The sequence below is a fragment of the Quercus suber genome, unplaced genomic scaffold (assembly GCF_002906115.3).
Source record: "Quercus suber isolate HL8 unplaced genomic scaffold, Cork oak 2.0 scaffold_378, whole genome shotgun sequence".
NCBI lineage: Eukaryota > Viridiplantae > Streptophyta > Magnoliopsida > Fagales > Fagaceae > Quercus > Quercus suber.
In genome coordinates, this window is record NW_027069830.1 from 349822 (window position 1) to 369540 (window position 19719).

The window sequence follows — 19719 nt, forward strand, 5'->3', positions numbered from 1 at the left end:
CTTTTCGATGGTGTCAACCCCTTGGTGTGCTTCGCGGACTCCCTTCCAAAACCCTATCAAATCACTGTCCATCAGCTTTAGGGTCTTCAGCTTTTCCCACAACTTATCTCGTCAGCTTAAGCTGTAGGCTCCATTCCACGAGCAAAGCCGACGGGTTAAATCTGGAGCACCTTGCATGCTATAATTTTACTTATTAGTTGCCCCCTACTCCGTATCTCCATCAGTTTGAACTAACGGGTTATGGAGTTATATTTTTTGTTGCTAACTTTCACTTTGGCCAGGAGAGAGAAAATAATTCATAGGCGATTCCTCGAGCAACCATTATTAAATGCTCGGACACGTGGCACATTCTGGTTGGCTCCGCTTCTAGACGAGCGCGTCACTTCGTCTTCTGTGCATTTCCCCTTTATATACAACCCACCTCTTCCCCTCATTTCTCCTATTTCATCTTTGCGAATTCCTTGAGAGAAGACTTGTCGCCTTTTTCCGTCAATTCACCTACATCGTCGCTTATGTTGCTGTCGTCGCTTCCAAAACTGTCACTCATTTTAAGAAACTCGTAAGTTCTTTTTTTCTTTGTATATGCTTTATTTCGATTGATTTCTCTATAGCGAGGTCGTCATCTTAGGTGCTTAGAATAAATCTGTCACTTGTAGGTAGTCAGATGTCAAGTGACGCATCGAGTGATCAGTCGTCGATCCACGATAGAGTGGGCTACGATGAGGTATTTGGTTCAGGTTATGAGTCAGGGAGCTTTTCTTGGTCGTTAGAAAGGGAGATGTCAGCCCAGTCTCCTGACGAGGAGGTAAGGAGTTACGGAGACGAAGGTTAGGAGGAAGTAGTAGGTGAGGAGGGTGAAGTTGAGGTGGAAGAAGATAGGGATAATGACGGAGATGAAGGTGACGAGGAGTCCTGCGAGGGAACTTCAGGAAGTCCTGGAGGTAGCCATCCCTTCATCCTTCCTAAGGAATGGGCCGTCAATAAATTTTTACCAAAAATGAGTGACAGGGTTTTCAAAGAGTTGCACAGCCGTTACCAAATCCCAGACTACATCCCTATCCGTCTCCCTAGGGAAACTGAAAAGTGCTATATGGGGAGAACGGCAGACGTCGGTATGTACAATGCTATGTTCGCTGCAGGGCTCAGACTACCCCTGACGGCCTTACATTGTCAACTGGTTGACTTTTTGGGGTTGTCCATTAGCCAGATTGCTCCGAATTCATAGAGGATCTTTATAAGTGCTGAGATCTTATGGGGTCATCTGAGTGGAGGACATCGTCAACTTTCTTTGGATGAGTTCCTCTACTGCTATAGACCCCAACACCTTGCTTCTTCTAAGGGGATGTACCATTTTGCCGTTAGGGAGAGGGATTTGAGATTAGTGTCTGAGATGCCAGATTCAAATAGAAACTAGAAGAGTAGATACTTTTTTTGTTAAAGGGACGGATTGGGTGTGCTGTCAGGAAGAATGGGAGACGATGCCCCGTGGTTATTTTGATAATACTTGGGCTTTTGTCAGGGATTCAGGTTTTAGTCGTTGGCTTTTAACCCCGTCAGCTTTTACACATATTATTATTATTATTATTATTATTATTATTATTATTATTATTAGGGGGGGGGGTGGGACTCTTAATTTCAACCTTACCTATAAAACTAAAGGATCCTTTAAAATTTTTTAGCAACATTATCAACCGTTCAGCAATTTGTACTAAAAAGGCTTCAAGGTTTTTAAAGCATTTTTATAATAGTGCCTTAACACTACACACACACACACACACAGTTAGTAACAAAGCTTTTGTGCTATAGAACTTTAAGACTTTAACTAATTTATTTTTGGGTAAATTGCAATTACAACCCTAAAATTTGGGAGTATTTGAATTTTACACCCTAAAGTTTCAAAATTAGATTTTATCCCTTAAAGTTTGGGAGTGTTTGGATTTTACACCTTAATGTTTTAGAGTTTGGATTTTACCTCCTAAATTTTAAAGGTTTTTGGATTTTACTCCTTAAAGTTTGGGAGTGTAAAATCCAAACACCCCAAACTTCAAGGAGTAAATTCCAAATTATGAAACATTAGGGTATAAAATTTAAACACTTTCAAACTTTAGGGTTATAATTTGTAATTTACCCTTTATTTTTTTAGCATTTTAAGTATATGGCAATCATCATTGAAATTGGTAATTTTATACCATATTTATCAATACAGGTCGGCAATTTTCATATTGGTTACTAAGCTGGGAACGATTATGCCCCTACTATATTTTAGATTCAGTTCTTTTAGGATGACATCATTTGCCACAATTGTTATCTGTATGACATATGCAATTTTAATTGGTGAGCTGTCACTTTCAAATAGACTCAATACATTTTTTTTCATAACTCACAATTACACATATATTGTGGCAAAAATTATGGTACAAACGTGTTTCCACGTACTTTCTCTTTCAATTTAAATGCCAGCCATTTCAACTGCAATTATTCTAGCAAAGTTTCACCTCTTTTTCTTCTTCTCTCTCTCTTCTCCGTCAATTGCGTTTTCGGACTCCACACATATGAACTTTCCTTGTACTTTCTGTTTAGTTCTTTGTCAAATTAATGGTTGGTTGGTGTGTGTGAATGTATATGATCTTTTTATCCTTCTTGTTTCCATCACGTTTATGCGTAATATTTATTTATTTATTTAGTGCTATATACGTTGATGGATCAGGCCACATGTAATTGGCTGGCATATTAGTCTGGGACATGTGTGCATGTGTTATTTATTTATTTATTTATTTGCTGAATGTAAAAAAAGGGTCTCTGGTGTGAGCTTATCGACCCCAGGTCATGTAACAGTAATGGGTAATACCACATGTACTGCATCGGTCTTGCTGGGGCTATCTCTAGAACCGCTTATCTCTAGAAGTTGGGACCATTCTGGCCCTATACATTTTGGGGCCTAAGGTAAGAACTAAAATAGGGCATTTTATTTATTTATTTATGTATTATAATATATTTCATTTAAAATCTATTTTTCTTGCCTTTTGAAATGCAAATTGACTAATTAAAATTTTGTATTCAAGTTCTTCTAACATCTCATTTTCAATCGATAATATAGCTAATTGGCTAATCCACTCTAAATCAAGGTAGTCAATACTGTACCGGTATGTATACTGGTATCGAAACATCAACGTTTTGTACCGGTTTAAATACCGGCCGTACCGGCCATGTATCGGCCATACCGGCCAATTTTGGGCAATACTGGGCGGTACAGAAAAAAGTTATTTTATTTTATTTTATTTTTAAGTTTTGTAATTTTTGAATTTTTGTTAGGGCAGAATGGTAACTTATTTGCATTATTTGTTTTCTTAGTATGCAATGATAACTTTTAAGCTTTCTATTTTTTATATTGTGGGTTTTTTTTTTAATTGATACTAAAGTCTAAAACCATGAATAATTAGTTCTGAATTGAGGAAATGTTTTATGGTAAAATTTTATATTTATTATAATACACACACACGCGCACGCGCGCGCGCGCGCACACACACACACACACACACACATATATATATATATATATAAAATAGCGGTAAACCCAAAATGGTACACCGGTAGTGACTGGTATCCGAAATATATCGTACCGCTGGCCAAACCAACACAGCCTCCGGTACGGTATTTACTCCCTTGCTCTAAATGAACCTCTTTCTACTAATAAATCTCTTAATTTTGTGTCAATATTTTTCCAATTACCTAGATCATAAATATTTGTAGAAATGTATTTCGACATGTCATTATTATTTTTATTTTCTTCTAATTGAACATCATTATGGTGAACTTGTTAATTTGTGCCATTTTATCATTATTTTCATTTTATTCTAAATTCTTTTGAAGTTCATTATCAAGATTTGTTGTATTGCAAAATTGAACATCATTGTTATTTTGCAAATGTATCATTTCATTATCTTCTAACTCATTTTGGAGGATTTCTTGCTCATTTGTGATATTTTCATCTAAATTTTGTGTTGTATTTTGTTTATTACTAATATCATTATTACGTTGGTGTAATCTGCTAATGTCATTCATTATGATAGAAAATAATACTTCATAGAAAGGGAAATGTTAACGAATACCGTAAGAACATTTGTTAGAAAACTATTTTAAAAAAGTTTTATGGGAAAAGGGAAAGAGCAATTAATATTTTGACAGTTTTTTCAATTTCTCGCGTGGAACTCACATGTCAGTGAGATATAGGTCTCGTGAGCCCGTCTCAGGAGATACCTTCTGATTACGCTGAAAATATCACCAGTGAGCCACACAATGCTCGCACACTCGAAATGTCACCTGCACGACAAAAAGAGAAGACCTAACAGAGAGCATCGGTGTGGTGCTAGCCAAATACCCTCTGAAGGTCAAGTTAGAACTTCTTACAACTCTAGAGTGCTAGAGAGAGGTTAACTATGCGTACCTTAATTTGTGAGGATATTAGGGCTTTTATATTAGTAGAGGGTTAACCATCTCTTCCTTAGGCTAGAAGTCCTTTCCTTATAGGAAACCTCATGAGCGTATATTACAGAATCCTTTCCTTGTAGGAGACTAACATCGAGCGTGGGATACAAGTTATTTCCTTATATACTCATGCGTGGTGGCCAAGCCAAGATTTCACTAGAGCCATCAGCTTTAGGATCGTCAACTTATCTTATTCCCTTCAGCCATATCGGTGTTAGCTTTAGGGTCTTCAGCTTTTCCCACAACTTATCCCGTCAGCTTAAGCTGTAGGCTCCATTCCACGAGCAAAGCCGAGGGTTAAATCTGGAGCACCTTGCATGCTATAATTTTACTTATCAGTTGCCCCCTACTCCATATCTCCGTCAGTTTGAACTAACGGGTTATGGAGTTATATTTTTCGTTACTAACTTTCACTTTGGCCAGGAGAGAGAAAATAATTCATAGGCGATTCCTCGAGCAACCATTATTAAATGCTCGGACACGTGGCACATTCTGGTTGGCTCTGCTTCTAGACGAGCGCGTCACTTCGTCTTCTGTGCATTTCCCATTTATATACAACCCACCTCTTCCCCTCATTTCTCCTATTTCATCTTTGCTAATTCCTTGAGAGAAGACTTGTCACCTTTTTCCGTCAATTCACCTACATCGTCGCTTATGTTGCTGTCGTCGCTTCCAAAACCGTCACTCATTTTAAGAAACTCGTAAGTTCTTTTTTTCTTTGTATATGCTTTATTTCGATTGATTTCTCTATAGCGAGGTCGTCATCTTAGGTGCTTAGAATAAATCTATCACTTGTAGGTAGTCAGATGTCAAGTGACGCGTCGAGTGATCAATCGTCGGTCCACAATAGAGTGGGCTACGATGAGGTATTTGGTTCAGGGTATGAGTCAGGGAGCTTTTCTTGGTCGTTAGAAAGGGAGATGTCAGCCCAGTCTCCTGACGAGGAGGTAAGGAGTTACGGAGACGAAGGTTAGGAGGAAGTAGTAGGTGAGGAGGGTGAAGTTGAGGTGGAAGAAGAGAGGGATAGTGACGGAGATGAAGGTTACGAGGAGTCCTGCGAGGGAACTTCAGGAAGTCCTGGAGGTAGCCGTCCCTTCATCCTTCCTAAGGAATGGGCCGTCAATAAATTTTTACCAAAAATGAGTGACAGGGTTTTCAAAGAGTTGCGCGGCCGTTACCAAATCCCAGACCACATCCCTATCCGTCTCCCTAGGGAAACTAAAAAGTGCTATATGGGGAGAACGGCAGACGTCGGTATGTACAATGCTATATTCGCTGCGGGGCTCAGACTACCCCTAACGGCCTTACACCGTTAACTGGTTGACTTTCTGGGGTTGTCCATTAGCCAGATTGCTCCGAATTCATGGAGGATCTTTATAAGTGCTGAGATCTTATGGGGTCATCTGAGTGGAGGACACCGTCAACTTTCTTTGGATGAGTTCCTCTACTGCTATAGACCTCAACACCTTGCTTCTTCTAAGGGGATGTACCATTTTGCCGTTAGGGAGAGGGATTTGAGATTAGTGTCTGAGATGCCAGATTCAAATAGAGACTAGAAGAGTAGGTACTTTTTTGTTAAAAGGACGGATTGGGTGTGCTGTCAGGAAGAATGGGAGACAATGCCCCATGGTTATTTTGATAATACTTGGGCTTTTGTCAGGGATTCAGGTTTTAGTCATTGACTTTTAACCCCATCAGCTTTTACACATATTTTTATTATTATTATTATTATTATTATTATTATTATTATTATTATTATTTGAAATGTCTTAATTTCGTTAACTTGTTTTTCTCTTCAGCCAACATTCGCCCTCTTATAACTGAAGAGCAGATGGATTTTATCCGTCGGGTTCTAGAAATTCCCTTATAAGAGCAAAAGTGTCAGGACTTAATTACTCTTGACACTCTTTACGCATACTGCAGGGGTCTGGAACCGATGCCTGAAGCTCGCACGTTAGAGGAGTTTTCTCGCCGTCGTAAGTAGTTTTCTCCATGGTCCCGTCATTTTTAGCTCTTACCGTCAGTTTTCCTTATACATCTGTTATCTTTGTAGAGATGGAGGTAGCCAAGCAACGGATAAGGGCTGTTGCAAACCGTCAAAAGGAGGAGAAGAGGGCAAAGGGGGAGTTGACATCTTCGTCAGCTTCCAAAGCCATCACTAAGGGTTTGTCAAAGAGGAAAACCAACGGGAAAGATGCCCGTCCACTTAAAAAGGTGGCCATCACTCCTGGGGATGAGCTCCCAGAGAAGTCACCCCCCAAATTAGGCCATGAGGCAGGAAAGGGGGTGATGACTTCTTTCGGTCCTGTCCTTGAGGGGCCCCGTTGCCTACTGACGCACAAGGATTATGCTATTGAAGAAGTAGAATCGTTCATAAAACCGACGGATATAAACCCTTGTGCTCAGTTAAGGACGGAGGATTTGGGAGCGTCAGCCATTTTCGACCTAACATGGGTAAGCTGTCTTTCCTAGCTAGCTTTCTTTTTTCTTATCATTTTCTTGTTTATTGACTGACGACTGTGTCCTTCTTAGGCTTTGGTACGTGTAAAAGCACTCTAAGACCGGTGTATGGCCAAGGACGGTGTCGTCAATCGTGTTACGAAACACAACGCCAACTTGTTGAACCAACTGGCTCAGTATAAGGAGGTCGTTCGTCTTCTAAATGTTGATTTGAAGGAGACTAGGGAGAAGCTGGAAGAGGTGGATCGTCAGAAGGAGAAGTTAGAACAAGAGCTGACGGCCCTTCGTGAACAGGTGGAGTAGGTTGGTAGTCCAGAAATTCAAGGCGTTAGATTCCTTTATTGATTCTTGTGCTGGATACTACGGCACAGGGTTTAATGATTGCCTTAAGCAGGTTGCGTTAGCCTTTCCTGAGTTGGATCTATCCGGGATTACTATGGATGATCCCCCACTAGCGATGCCTGCTATCGACATCGTCATTGTCGAAGGTGATGACTTCGAGGATGCCTCTCCTCCAGAAGATAGTGGCGTTGTTTTGACCCAGCCTGCTGCGAACCCTCCTGTCACTACTTCCAACCCTTCTGTGGAGGACCCAGATGTAAAAGATCCTCCCGTTCAAAAAAGTAAAAAGACTTCAAGTGATGCTCCTTCTGCCCAGCCATAGCTTTGTTTTTTGCAATTTTTATATTTTGTCCCATTTGCAAACAATGTTTTTAAGTGCCCCTTAATTTTCTAGGCTTTTATTTGTAAGTAATTTATTCTTGTTTGTGATACTTAGTACCCGTTGCTTTTGAACATGTATGTGTGGCCATTTGTCCATGTGCTTCTTTTTCTTAGGGGTGTTTGCTTTGTAGTTCTAAGACTATTTCCTAGTCGTAGGCTAGGCCCGTCAGCCTAGTCGTGGATAATGATTCAATGGCACTGATTTGTTATTTTCATGCATGATAACGGACCCGCCTATTTTTTGACGCCGTTAGCTTAGTGACGACTATTTTTATGTGAAGAGTATTATAGTGAACTTATCCTTTTATAATCCCATTCTTTTGATGAGACCGTCACTTTTACGAGACCGTTGGTTTTTATAACTTTCCATATTATGGGCTTGGTGAACTCATCTTTTTTCAATCTCGTCACTTTGATGAGCCCGTCAGCTTAGTTGGCCGATATTTTTTCATCCCTTTGGGATAAATTGATGCTATGTAGTTTTTGGATAGTGAAGTCATCTTCTTATGGATTTGTCTATATTTGGACTTGGTTTCTTGCCCATTCAAGGGCTTCAACCATGCTTCATCCTCTTGGGATGGATTCATCTGCCTTATGGGCTTATAGTCGCCTACTTTTGCAGACTTAAGGTCATCCACTTTTAGGGACTTAGAATCTTTTCACTTTTTATGGACTTGAGGTCGTCTACTTTTTGCGAACTTGTAAATAAAAAATGTCAACCATTTTGAATAAACTCATCTTATTGCCATGCATTTATAGAAAAAAAATAGTTCTAAAAAAAAGAAAACTTTCCCTTTGGGCTTATTGTAGCAAAAACCAAAGTAAAAACTTGCCCTTTGGGCTTATTGTAGCAAAAACTAAAGTAAACGATAAATTTGAGGAGTATAACTAAAATTTGATGTGGCAAACTATGAAAGGGGGTGTTGTTCTTCATGTTGTCATCTCTATTGGTAGTGCTTCCGTAAGTGTTCAGCATTCCAAGGATGTGGCAGCTTCCGTCCGTCTAGTGTCTCCATATGGTAGGTGCCCCTCCTCTGCCACGCCGTGACTCGGTAAGGCCTTTCCCAATTTTGGCTGAGTTTCCCTTGGGTTGGGTCTCTTGCAGCGCCCATGACTTTCCTTAGAATGAGATCTCCAACCTAGAAGTTTCTATGTCGGACCCGGGAATTGTAGTGCTTGGCCATGCGGTTCTGGTACCTTGCGAGTCTTTGTTTCGTTGTCGCCCTGAATTCGTCTAAAAGATCAAGCTGTGGACATATAACTTCTTTGTTTTTGCTCTCATCATGGTTGTGCACCCTGTAGCTTGTAAGTCCGAATTTGGCTGGGATGACTGCTTCGCTCCCATATGTTAGTCGAAATGGTGTCTCTTCTGTGGGCGTCCTCGCCGTTGTCCTGTATGCCCAAAGTATGCTTGGCAGCTCTTCAGGCCATATACCATTTACCCCCTCGAGCTGAGTCTTGATAATCTTGAGCAAGGATTGGTTTATGACTTCGACTTGTCTATTAGCTTGAGGGTGGGTGGGGAAGGAGTAGTGGTTTCGTATCCCCAACTGCGAGCAAAAGTCCCGAAAGGAGTTGTTGTTGAATTGTTTTCCGTTGTTCGAGACTAAGACTCAAGAACTTGCATATAATGCATCTCCAAACAAAGCTTCGCACGCTCTTCTCCGTAATGGTGGCCAAGGCTTCAACTTCCACCCATTTCGTAAAGTAGTCGATGCCTACTACCAGGAACTTCAGCTGTCGTACCGCTGTAAAGAATGTTCCCATAATGTCTAGTCCCCATTGAGCAAATAGCCATGGGGCCGTCATTGGCGTTAATTCTTCGGTTAGTCGTCTAATGATATTGCTGAACCTTTGGCACTTGTCGCAAGTCTTGACATAAACCTCGGCATCCTTCTACATGGTAAGCCAAAAGTACCTTGCTCGTACTAGCTTGTGCATTAATGATCTTGACCCTGAATGGTTTTCGCAGATTCCCTCATGTACCTCTCTCATGACGTAGTCTGCTTCTTCAAGACCTAAGCATCTCAGGTATGGGTGGGAGAAACCTCTTTTGTACAGGACGTCTCTTATTAAGACGAATCTCGCTGCTTGGACCTTCAGCTTTCTTACGGCCTCCTTTCCACCAGGCAATGCGCCGTTCTTTAAGTAAGAGACTAACAACGTGGTCCAATTGCTTTCGGAGCCTATTTCCTGCATATCGATGGAATCTATTAGTAGAGAGAGCTGAACAAAAGAGAGTACATTATCCACGGTGGTCATATGTTCAGCTGAGGTGGCTTTGGCCAAGCGATCGACTTGCTCGTTTTCTCCCCTAGGGATCTGTATGATTTTGGCCTTCAGCTCATCTACCATCTTCTTTACTTGGTCCAAATACCTCTTCATTCTTTCACCCCGACACTCGTAGTCTCCGTTTATCTGGTTGGTGACAAACTGAGAATCACACTAAATAACCATGTTTGCAGCTCCTACAGCTTTGGCGAGATCAAGCCCCGCTATTAAAGTCTTATACTCCACTTCATTGTTGGTGGTAAGGAAATCGAGGCAGACCGTACACTTGATCGCGTCCCCTTCGGGTGACATTAGTACGATGCCGACTCCCCCAGCCTGCCTGTTGGATGATCCATCTACATGTATACTCCACTGAGGAGACTCCTTTGCCCCCTTGTCCTCACCATTCATGAACTCTGCTATGAAATCTGCGACGATTTGTCCTTTAACTGTAGCTCATGGGCGATACTGGATGTCGAACTCGCTCAACTCTATGGCCCATAGTGCCAATTGGCTAGCAGCTTCAAGGTTGCTCATTGCCCGCCGCAAGGGTTTGTCGGTTAGGACGATCACCGTGTGGGCTTGAAAATACAGTTTGAGTTTGAGTGCCACCGTAACTAGTGCGAAGGCAAGTTTCTCCATGGGTGGGTATCTTTCTTTGGCACCGCGAAGTGCCCGGCTAGCGTAATACACGGGCTTCTGCACTCTTTCTTCTTCTCTGACCAAGGCGGCGCTAACAGCGGCAGGGGAGACGGCCAGATAGAGGAAAAGCTCCTCACCGGGCTGCGAGGGACTTAGTAATGGCAGGGAAGAGAGATAAGTTTTTAACTCCTTAAATGCTTGTTGACACTCGACAGTCCACTCGAAAGATTTCTTCAGTGTGCGAAAGAATGGTAAACATTTGTCCGTTGCCCTTGACACAAATCTATTCAGCGCGGCTATTTTGCTGTTGAGGCTTTGTACTTCCTTCACATTCTTTAGGGGAGCCATTTCCATTATGGCCCGGATTTTGTTCGAGTTGGCCTCGATGCCCCTCTGTGACACCATGAATCCTAGGAATTTTCCTGCCGTCACTCCGAAGGTGCACTTTCCTGGATTAAGCTTCATGTTGTAAGAGCGAAGATTGTCGAATGTTTCCTTGAGGTCTTCTAGGTGATCTTCCTCCCTTCGGCTTTTCACTAGCATATCGTCAGCGTAGACTTGGACATTTCTCCCAATCTACTACACGAACATCTTATTCATAAGCCTCTGATACGTCACACCTGCATTTTTAAGCCGAATGGCATCACTTTATAACAGAAGATTCCTTGACTAGTTACGAACGAAGTTTTCTCCTAATCAGCTTCATGCATTCGAATTTGATTATAACCAGAGAAAGCGTCCATAAAGCTTAACAGCTTGTGCTGAGTCATAGAGTCTACTAGAATGTCGACCCGTGGAAGGGGATAGCTGTCTTTGGGGAAAGCTTTGTTCAAGTCGGTAAAGTCCACGCACATCCTTCACTTTCCGTTGGCTTTCTTGACCATTACTACGTTCGCTAACTAGCCGGGATAATACACCTCCCTAATGAAGCCTGCCTCTTGTAACTTACCGACTTCTTCTGCTATCGCTCGGTCTCGTTCTTGGGCAAAGACTCGCTTCTTCTGTCAGACGGGTAGATAGGATGGCGACACATTCAGCCTATGTACCATAATTGAAAGGTTAATTCCTGGCATATCCTCATGGCTCCAGCGAACACGTCTTGATTTTCCTTAAGGAAAGTTACGAGTGCTGAACGAATTATCAGGCTGGCGAGAGTACCGAGCCTGGTGGTCCTGTCCGTCCTGGAGCTATCGAGGGGTATCTCTTCAAGCCTCTCTACGGGTTCTGCCCACATCCGTTGTTCTCCTATGCTTATGGTTTGCAAATGGTCGTCCATTTCCAGCATCGCAATATAGGATTCACGCACAGCTCTTTGGTCCCCTCACAATTCTCCTACTTCGTATTCAGTGGGGAATTTGATCATCAGGTGATAGGTCGAAGTTATGGCCTTCCAGGAGTTAAGGGTAGGTCGCCCTATAATGGCATTGTAGGCAGAGGAGCAATCGACCACAAGGAACGTAACATCCCTAGTGATTTGTTGGGGGTAATCTCTAATGGTAACCGGCAATGTGACCGCGCCTAGGGGGTACACTTTGGTTCCTCCGAACCCAACGAGTGGAGCGTTGGCTGGGGCTAGTTGCTCTCTACTGATCTGCATTTGTTGGAACGCTAGGTAGTAGAGAATATTCGCGGAACTCCCATTATCTACTAAAACCCAGTACATGTTATAGTCTCCTACCTAGATGCTAACGACAAGCGCATCGTCATATGAATGGTGGAGACGTCGTGCGTCTTCTTCCGAGAAACCAATAAGGGGGTTGTTGACTCACGGCATCTTCGGGATGATGTTGGTGAGCTAAACATTCTGGACCATTCTAAGATAAGTCTTTTGAGCCTTTTTTGATAAGCCGTTGGCAGTCGCACCCCTTACAATCATCCTTATGTCTCCCAAGGGCTGTCTCGGACGCTTGTTGTCTCATCGGGGAGCTTTCTCTTGAGGGAGCGGATCTACCCTTTTCTTGCTAACGAACTTCTGTAACTTCCCTTGCCTAATGAGGGCTTCAATATGCTGTTTTGAGTCATAGCAGTCAGCTGTTTCATGTCCATGGTCGCAGTGGAAGTGACAGTATTTGTCTCAGGAACGCTTGTTGGGATCTCCCTTCAGCTTTCTAGGGAAAGTCAATGCCCCCTCGTTCTTGATTTGCATTAAGACTTGGTCCATTGGGGTAGTCAGTGGAGTGAAGCTTGGGAACCTCCCCGTAAGGGGCTTAGAGCGCCTATCATCCTTTCGCTCTCCAGTTCTCGCCATTTTTCGTCCTTTTTCCTGTCAGGTATCTTCCTGCCTTTCTCTCTTCTTAGGTTTTTCTTCGTGAGCTAGTAAAGCGTCTTCGGCATTCATGTATTTGGTGGCCCTGTAAAGCACGTCTGACATAGTTTTTGGGTCATTCTTATATAGTGAAAATAAGAACTTACCCTTCCTCAGTCCATTCGTAAATGCTGCCACGAGTATTTTGTCGTTAGCCTCGTCAATCGAGAGTGCTTCCTTATTAAAGCAGGCTATGTAAGATCAGCATTTTATCTTCTCGTTGCTTGATACTCATCAAGCATGCAGTAGACTTCCTGTACCGGTGCCCTTCAATAAAGTGTGAAGTGAATTGGGCACTCAGCTCTTTGAAGGTGCTGATGGAGTTAGGTGTCAGTCGACTGAACCAAATTCTCACAAGGCCCTTCAGTGTTGTAGGGAAGACCCTACACATGATCTCATCCACTACTCCTTAAAGATGCATCAAGGTTTTAAAGGTTTCTAGGTGATTAAGCGGGTCTTTGGATCCATCATAGCTCTCAATTTGTGGCATACGAAACTTCTGTGGCAGGGGGTAGGAGTTGATAGAGGTAGTGAACGGCGAATCGGTTCGGTGGACCAAATCGTCGAGGTCACTAGACACCCGTCTTTTAAGGGTATTCATCATAAGATCCATCCTTTCCTTCATCGATTGCATCTCCGCGGCCATGTAAAGGGGGGCCGTATCAAAACCGAAGGGACGACTAGTTTCCTGTTGTTCTTGTTGGTTTGAAGCATTGCTGCCTTCGGGTCCCTCCTGGTTCTTTCTTTCGATGCTGGTCCCTTCTTAATCATCTCTCTAGTTGTTCGGTGTTGCATTCTTCTAGCGCAGTTGTTTTTCCAGGTCATGGTTTTGTTTGGTAAGGCATTCCACGGCAGCGACGAGAGTTTGAACTTATCTCTCGAGGGCGGCCGTGGGTGGTTCCTGTTAGGTTCTAAAGACTTAGGAACTAATGTATTTAGAACTCTAATTTGTATTATTGGCAAACCATGATCAAAACAGTTTTTAGTCTTGTTTAGACTTGCTCAAAGTATGTGTTTTATGTTAAGTTGGAATCGAGTGTTCTGCAGGATTTACAGTGTAAATCTGCCTGGCTCGATCGATCGAAAATTAGGCTCGATCGATCGAAACTCAGGCAGATCATTTTTCTGCAGAATTTTCCAACTCAACCCAAGCCCAATAAGGATTAGGTTTTCAAATCTACTTCTCCCACTATATAAAGGAAACCTTAGCCACGTTTTTTAGAGTAGTTCATGTTGCTCATATTGCTGTTTTGTGTAAATCTCTTTTGAGATCTAAAGGAGCTTTCCTTTACACAAAGCTTAGGGTTTTCAAGGAGGAGATCTTATCTACACCTTGATGATCAACTCAGTTGTTGCCATTGAAGCTTAAAGAAAGACAGCAGGTGTGCCTGTATCTGGTGGTGAATCTAAGAAAGAAGGAGTCTAGGGATTCGAAACTTGCACGTGGTCGTGTCAATAAGTTCTACTGGTGGGTAGCATTAGGAAGTTGAGCGTGGGTGCTTGTAAGTCCTTTTGTATGAACTTCGATTATTTCATATAGTGAATTCAAGTTTACCTTGAGGATAGCTAGGTTAAATCCTCCCTAGGTTTTTTACCGGTTTGGTTTTCCTGGGTGATCATATCTTTGTGTTCTTTATATTTCCACTGTTTTATATCTTGATATGATTATTTAATTGCGTTAACCTAGATTTGCATAATTTGACTAAGTTAATCACTTGGTAAATAAACTAGGTTAATCTAATTGTTGTGTTTTAAGGGGTCTAAAAACCTAACAAGTGATATTAGAGTAGGTAGCTCTTTTGTTTTAGATCTTTTGATCTAAGAACTGATCCTTGACCCCTGTTGTCATGGATAATTTGAAGTGTCTTTCTGCTCATGTTTGTGATAATTTGAATAAAAAGGACACTGTTGTTTCTGTTGATTTTATTGATGTCTGTGAAACTCTTCGTAAGGAATTATCTAAATCTTTGAAAATTTCTAAGAAATTTAAAGAAGAGTTAAAATTGGCTAATCTTGAAAAAGAGGATTTGATTGTGAGATTAGATGAGTCTAACAAAAAGAATGATTTTTTGAGAAATCAAATTTCCTCTCAAGATGAGAAGATGAAAAGCTTAGAACAAGAGTTGGTTGAATCTAAAACTAAAATTGAAAATTTGACTAGTACCAAGCCTGCTGTTGATAACAGAAGTGTTTCTGTTTCTCTTAAACCTAAAACTAAGAAGGTTTATATCCCTCCTTTTAAGAGGAATAATAAAGAAAAGGTTTACTGTGCTAGGTTAGACAAAGGTAAAAGTTCTGATGTTGACGCTGAAGTTTCTAAACCTAAATTTGAACATACTGTTATAGAGCATAATAGATTTGTTTTTGTGCCTACTTGTCACCTTTGTGGTGTTGTTGGTCATATTAGACCAAATTGTTCTTTGTTGAGGCAAGAACCAAAGCCTGTGACCGGAAACCCCACTAGAAATACTGATATTTCTAAATTTGTTCCTGTTTGCCACTTTTGTGGTGTCTGTGGTCACATTCGTCCTAATTGTCATAAATTGAAATTTAAGCATTCTGTGTTTCAATCTAGTATTTGTGATGATATTTCTTCTGCTATAAGTCCAAATAAATTATTTCATATGCTTTTGAAAATTTTGAGCTTGTTGGCTTGTGAAAGAAAATTGCAGGATTTTAGTCTTTCTCAGAAGATTGGTGTAATCCCTCAAATACACTCTGCTTCACATGGATTTTCACCTACAAAGCCGAAGACTTGTGCTAAATGGGTGAGAAAAGATTTTCGAAGGTGAGTGTTGCTAACTTGTCCCTGATTTAATTCTTTCAATTAATTGATGACATGTTTTGTTTTTGTTTTTGGTTGTTTTGTTTTTTAGGTTTTTTTTTTTATTTTAAAAAAAAAAATCCAAAAACACTCAAAAAGACAAAAATATTCTATTTTGTGTCTTGTTTTATTTGTTTTGAGGATTACATGAATTATAATATCTCTCTCTTGATTTAGAACGTGCTTGACTTTGTGGAGAAACTTGAATAGTATGTGTTCTATAAGTGCTAAGCTATTTCTAAATTTGTGTGAGTATGTACTAGTTTGTACATGTACTCAAGAGTTAATTAAGGAATTGATATTTCTTGTTTGTGTACCCTCTATAGCTTAGTTAAGCATTGTCATGCATTACATTTGCATTGTTCATTTAGCATAATATGTGTTTTTTTGTTTTTGGTCATATAGTTTTTAAATCCAAAAAGATTTTTGTGTTTTGTATTTCACATCTTGGATTTATAATCAAGGATTGGCCATATTATTTTTACATAACATGTTTATGTACCTTGTTTAACTTTGATGAGCTTATTTCTTACACTTTACTAATTTGAGCTTAGTAATGCATGTTGTGTGGGAGATGTTTATAGTTTTTGATCACTTTGTCTTGATCTTGAAGTCGCATGTCTTTGACTGTCGGAATTGAACTTTTTGAGAAAGGCATAAATAACCATCTCACCATTGTTCACTAGCCAATCATGAACACCTTAGTGCATATCGTAAGATTTTGTGCACGAGAAAGTGTAGCACATGCACTAAAAGAACATAAGGTGTAGCCTCGGTTTAATTGCTAAATGCTTAAAATTGGTGTGTACTATTAGGCTTGATGCCAAATCACATAAATTAAAATTGGTATGTATATTATGAGGCAAAAATCAAGAAACTTACATGATTGCAAGCTTATGTTCTAGGAGATGTGGGAGTTATATGATGTAACTCTTTAGGTGATAATCTCTTTCAAATTCTATGTGATGAATTTTGTAGACTTTGTGGTTAATTTCTATTTACATATCACCTCACATGTATCTCAAGCTTTTGTTAGTTGCACATACTACACAAGTTACTCTTTACTAAACTTGGTACATTATATTATGTGTGATTTTGTTGTGGTCATCCAAGATTAAAAGTTCTTTGATTTTAATGCAAAATGTGTTTGATGTTTGCGCTTTGAGGACAAATTGATTGAAAATCTTGATTTTGAAAGATCTGGGTTGAATTCAAGTGTTTTTGAAAAACTTTTCGTTTCATACTCATGCATTTTTTTTTTAATAAAACAATGTGATTTGAGGAGTTTCTACATTAAAATGCTCTATTTTTCAAAAATCTGATTTTTCCAGACTTTCAATCGATCAAACCTGTTTTTTGATCAATCGAAATTGCAATTAAAATTTTTGGTTTGAGTCTTCTTGACTCAATTGATGTTCGATCGATTCTAGATTGATCGCAACTGAAAAATTTTCAGTTTCTTTGTTTTTGACCAATATTTTTTTCATGCATTATTTGTGTTTAGGATTCACATGCATTGCATTGTTTTTATATCCATCTTGTAGTTTTGCAGTCATATATCTCATTGTTTTCACACATAACATGCATATACTTTGCTACGTTGGGTACTCAACTCGATCAAAAAATTAATTGATTAACTTTTGAGCTATGTACTTTCTAGTATATGCCTTTTTTATGTGTGAATTGTAGAAAATATTTTTCTTAAGAGATATGATGGATAATCAATGTGCAAATATTTTCTCTACTCATGCAACTGTTTATGGGTCACATAGTGCCATGTTTGCATTTTATTGAAAGAGAGAATATTTTTTTCTTCGTGTGTATCCTTAACTTAGTTTTTTTTTAAAACTTGGTTTGTGTCTTTTTATTTATCCCCACCCCCTTTATTTTTCTCCAAAATTGTTTTTCCCAAAACTTATTTTGTTTTTCCTATTTTTATAGGGGGAGAAATTTTTTTAACCTTTGTGGTTCTTAGGGGGAGTTGTTGCTCTTCATAAGGGGAGTTGTCTCTATTTTCTCTTACTCTGTTGCGTATATTTTCTGTCTACCTTCTGATTAAGTAGTCTTTGTCAATACGTGACAAAAAAGGGAGAGACATAGATGACCTGTTTGTTTTGTTTAGGGGGAGTTGAATTTATTTTTGATAGGGGGAGAAAATAAATTTTTTATGTATCTAACTTAGAGGGAGAGTTAGTTTGCATATTTGTTAATTTACTGTTTTTCTGTCACACATGCGTTTATGCATTTTGTTTAGTGTTTCAGGAAATATATAGGTTGATTTAATTTTGCTACTGTCTACACTTGCAACTGATGGATAGTAGTTAGGTTGAATTATTTTGTAATGGGCATTATTTTTGTAAAGGGCTTTTACTTGTAACTTTGAGCTTTGTGTTTGTGTTTTGTCACGGATTGCCAAAGGGGGAGTTTGTTAGGTTCTAAAGACTTAGGAACTAATGTATTTAGAACTCTAATTTATATTGTTGGCAAACTATGGTCAAAACAGTTTTTAGTCTTATTTAGACTTGCTCAAAGTATGTGTTTTATGTAAAGTTGGAATCGAGTGTTCTGCAGGATTTACTGTGTAAATTTGCCTGGCTCAATCGATCGAAAATTAGGCTCGATCGATCGAAACTCGAGCAAATCATTTTTCTGCAGAATTTTTCAACTCAGCCCAAGCCCATTAAGGATTAGGGTTTCAAATCTACTTCTCCCACTATATAAAAGAACCCTAGCCACGTTTTTTAGAGTAGCTCATGTTGCTCATATTGCTGTTTTGTGTAAATCTCTTGTAAGATCTAGAGGAGCTTTCCTTTACACAAAGCTTAGGGTTTTCAAGGAGGAGATCTTATCTACACCTTGATGATCAACTCAGTTGTTGCCATTGAAGTTTAAAGAAACACAAACAGGTGTGCTTGTATCTGGTGGTGAATCTAAGAAAGAATGAGTTCGTGGATTCGGAGCTTGCACATGGTCGTATTAGTAAGTTCTACTGGTGGGTAGCATTAGGAAGTCGAGCGTGAGTGCTTGTAAGTCATTTTGTATGAACTTCAATTCTTTCATATAGTGAATTCAAGTTTACCTTGAGGATAGCTAGGTTAAATCCTCCCCAGGTTTTTTACCAGTTTGGTTTTCCTGGGTGATCATATCTTTGTGTTCTTTATATTTTCGCTGCTTTATATCTTGATATGATTATTTGATTGTGTTAACCTAGATTTGCATAATTTGACTAAGTTAATTACTTGGCTAATAAACTAGATTAATTCAATTGTTGTGTTTTAAGGGGTCTAAAAACCTAACAGTTCGTCTTCTCGAACGTCGTTTGTGGTTGCCATTGAGCGGGTGAGCACCAACTGATGATGCTGAAAATATCACCAGTGAGCCACATAATGCTCGCACACTCAAAATGTCACCTACACGACAAAAAGAGAAAACCTAACAGAGAGCACCGGTGTGGTGCCGGCCAAATACCCTCCAAATGTCAAGTTAGAACTTCTTACAACTCTAGAGTACTAGAGAGGGGTTAATTATGTGTACCTTGATTTGTGAGGATATTGGGGCTTTTATAGTAGTAGAGGGTTGACCATCTCTTCCTTGGGCTAGAAGTTCTTTCCTTATAGGAAACCTCATAAGCGTATATTACAGAATCCTTTCCTTGTAGGAGACTAACATTTAGCGTGGGATACAAGTCATTTCCTTATATACTCATGTGTGGTGGCCAAGCCAAGGTTTCACTAGAACTGTCAGTTTCAGGATCTTCAACTTATCTTATTCCCTTCAGCCATATCGACATCAGCTTTTCGATGGTGTCAGCCCCTTGGTGTGCTTCGCAGACTCCCTTCCACAACCCTATCAAATCACTGTCTGTCAGCTTTAGGGTCTTCAGCTTTTTTCATAACTTATCCTGTCAGCTTAAGCTGTAGGCTCCATTCCACGAGCAAAGCCGACGGGGTAAATCTGGAGCGTCTTGCATACTATAATTTTACTTATCACCTTCTCTATTCTTTCTTTT

General features: G+C 40.0%; 1 protein-coding gene across 1 annotated transcript in view; it reads left to right on the plus strand.

The window, feature by feature from the left end:
- Window positions 1-11602: 11602 nt before the first annotated feature.
- Window positions 11603-19719, plus strand: part of LOC111994577 (receptor like protein 21) — a 50193-nt gene continuing 42076 nt past the window's right edge. The window contains 2 exon segments of the mRNA XM_065760676.1: window positions 11603-11623; window positions 11726-12077. Of these exon segments, the coding sequence (XP_065616748.1) occupies window positions 11603-11623; window positions 11726-12077 (373 nt within the window).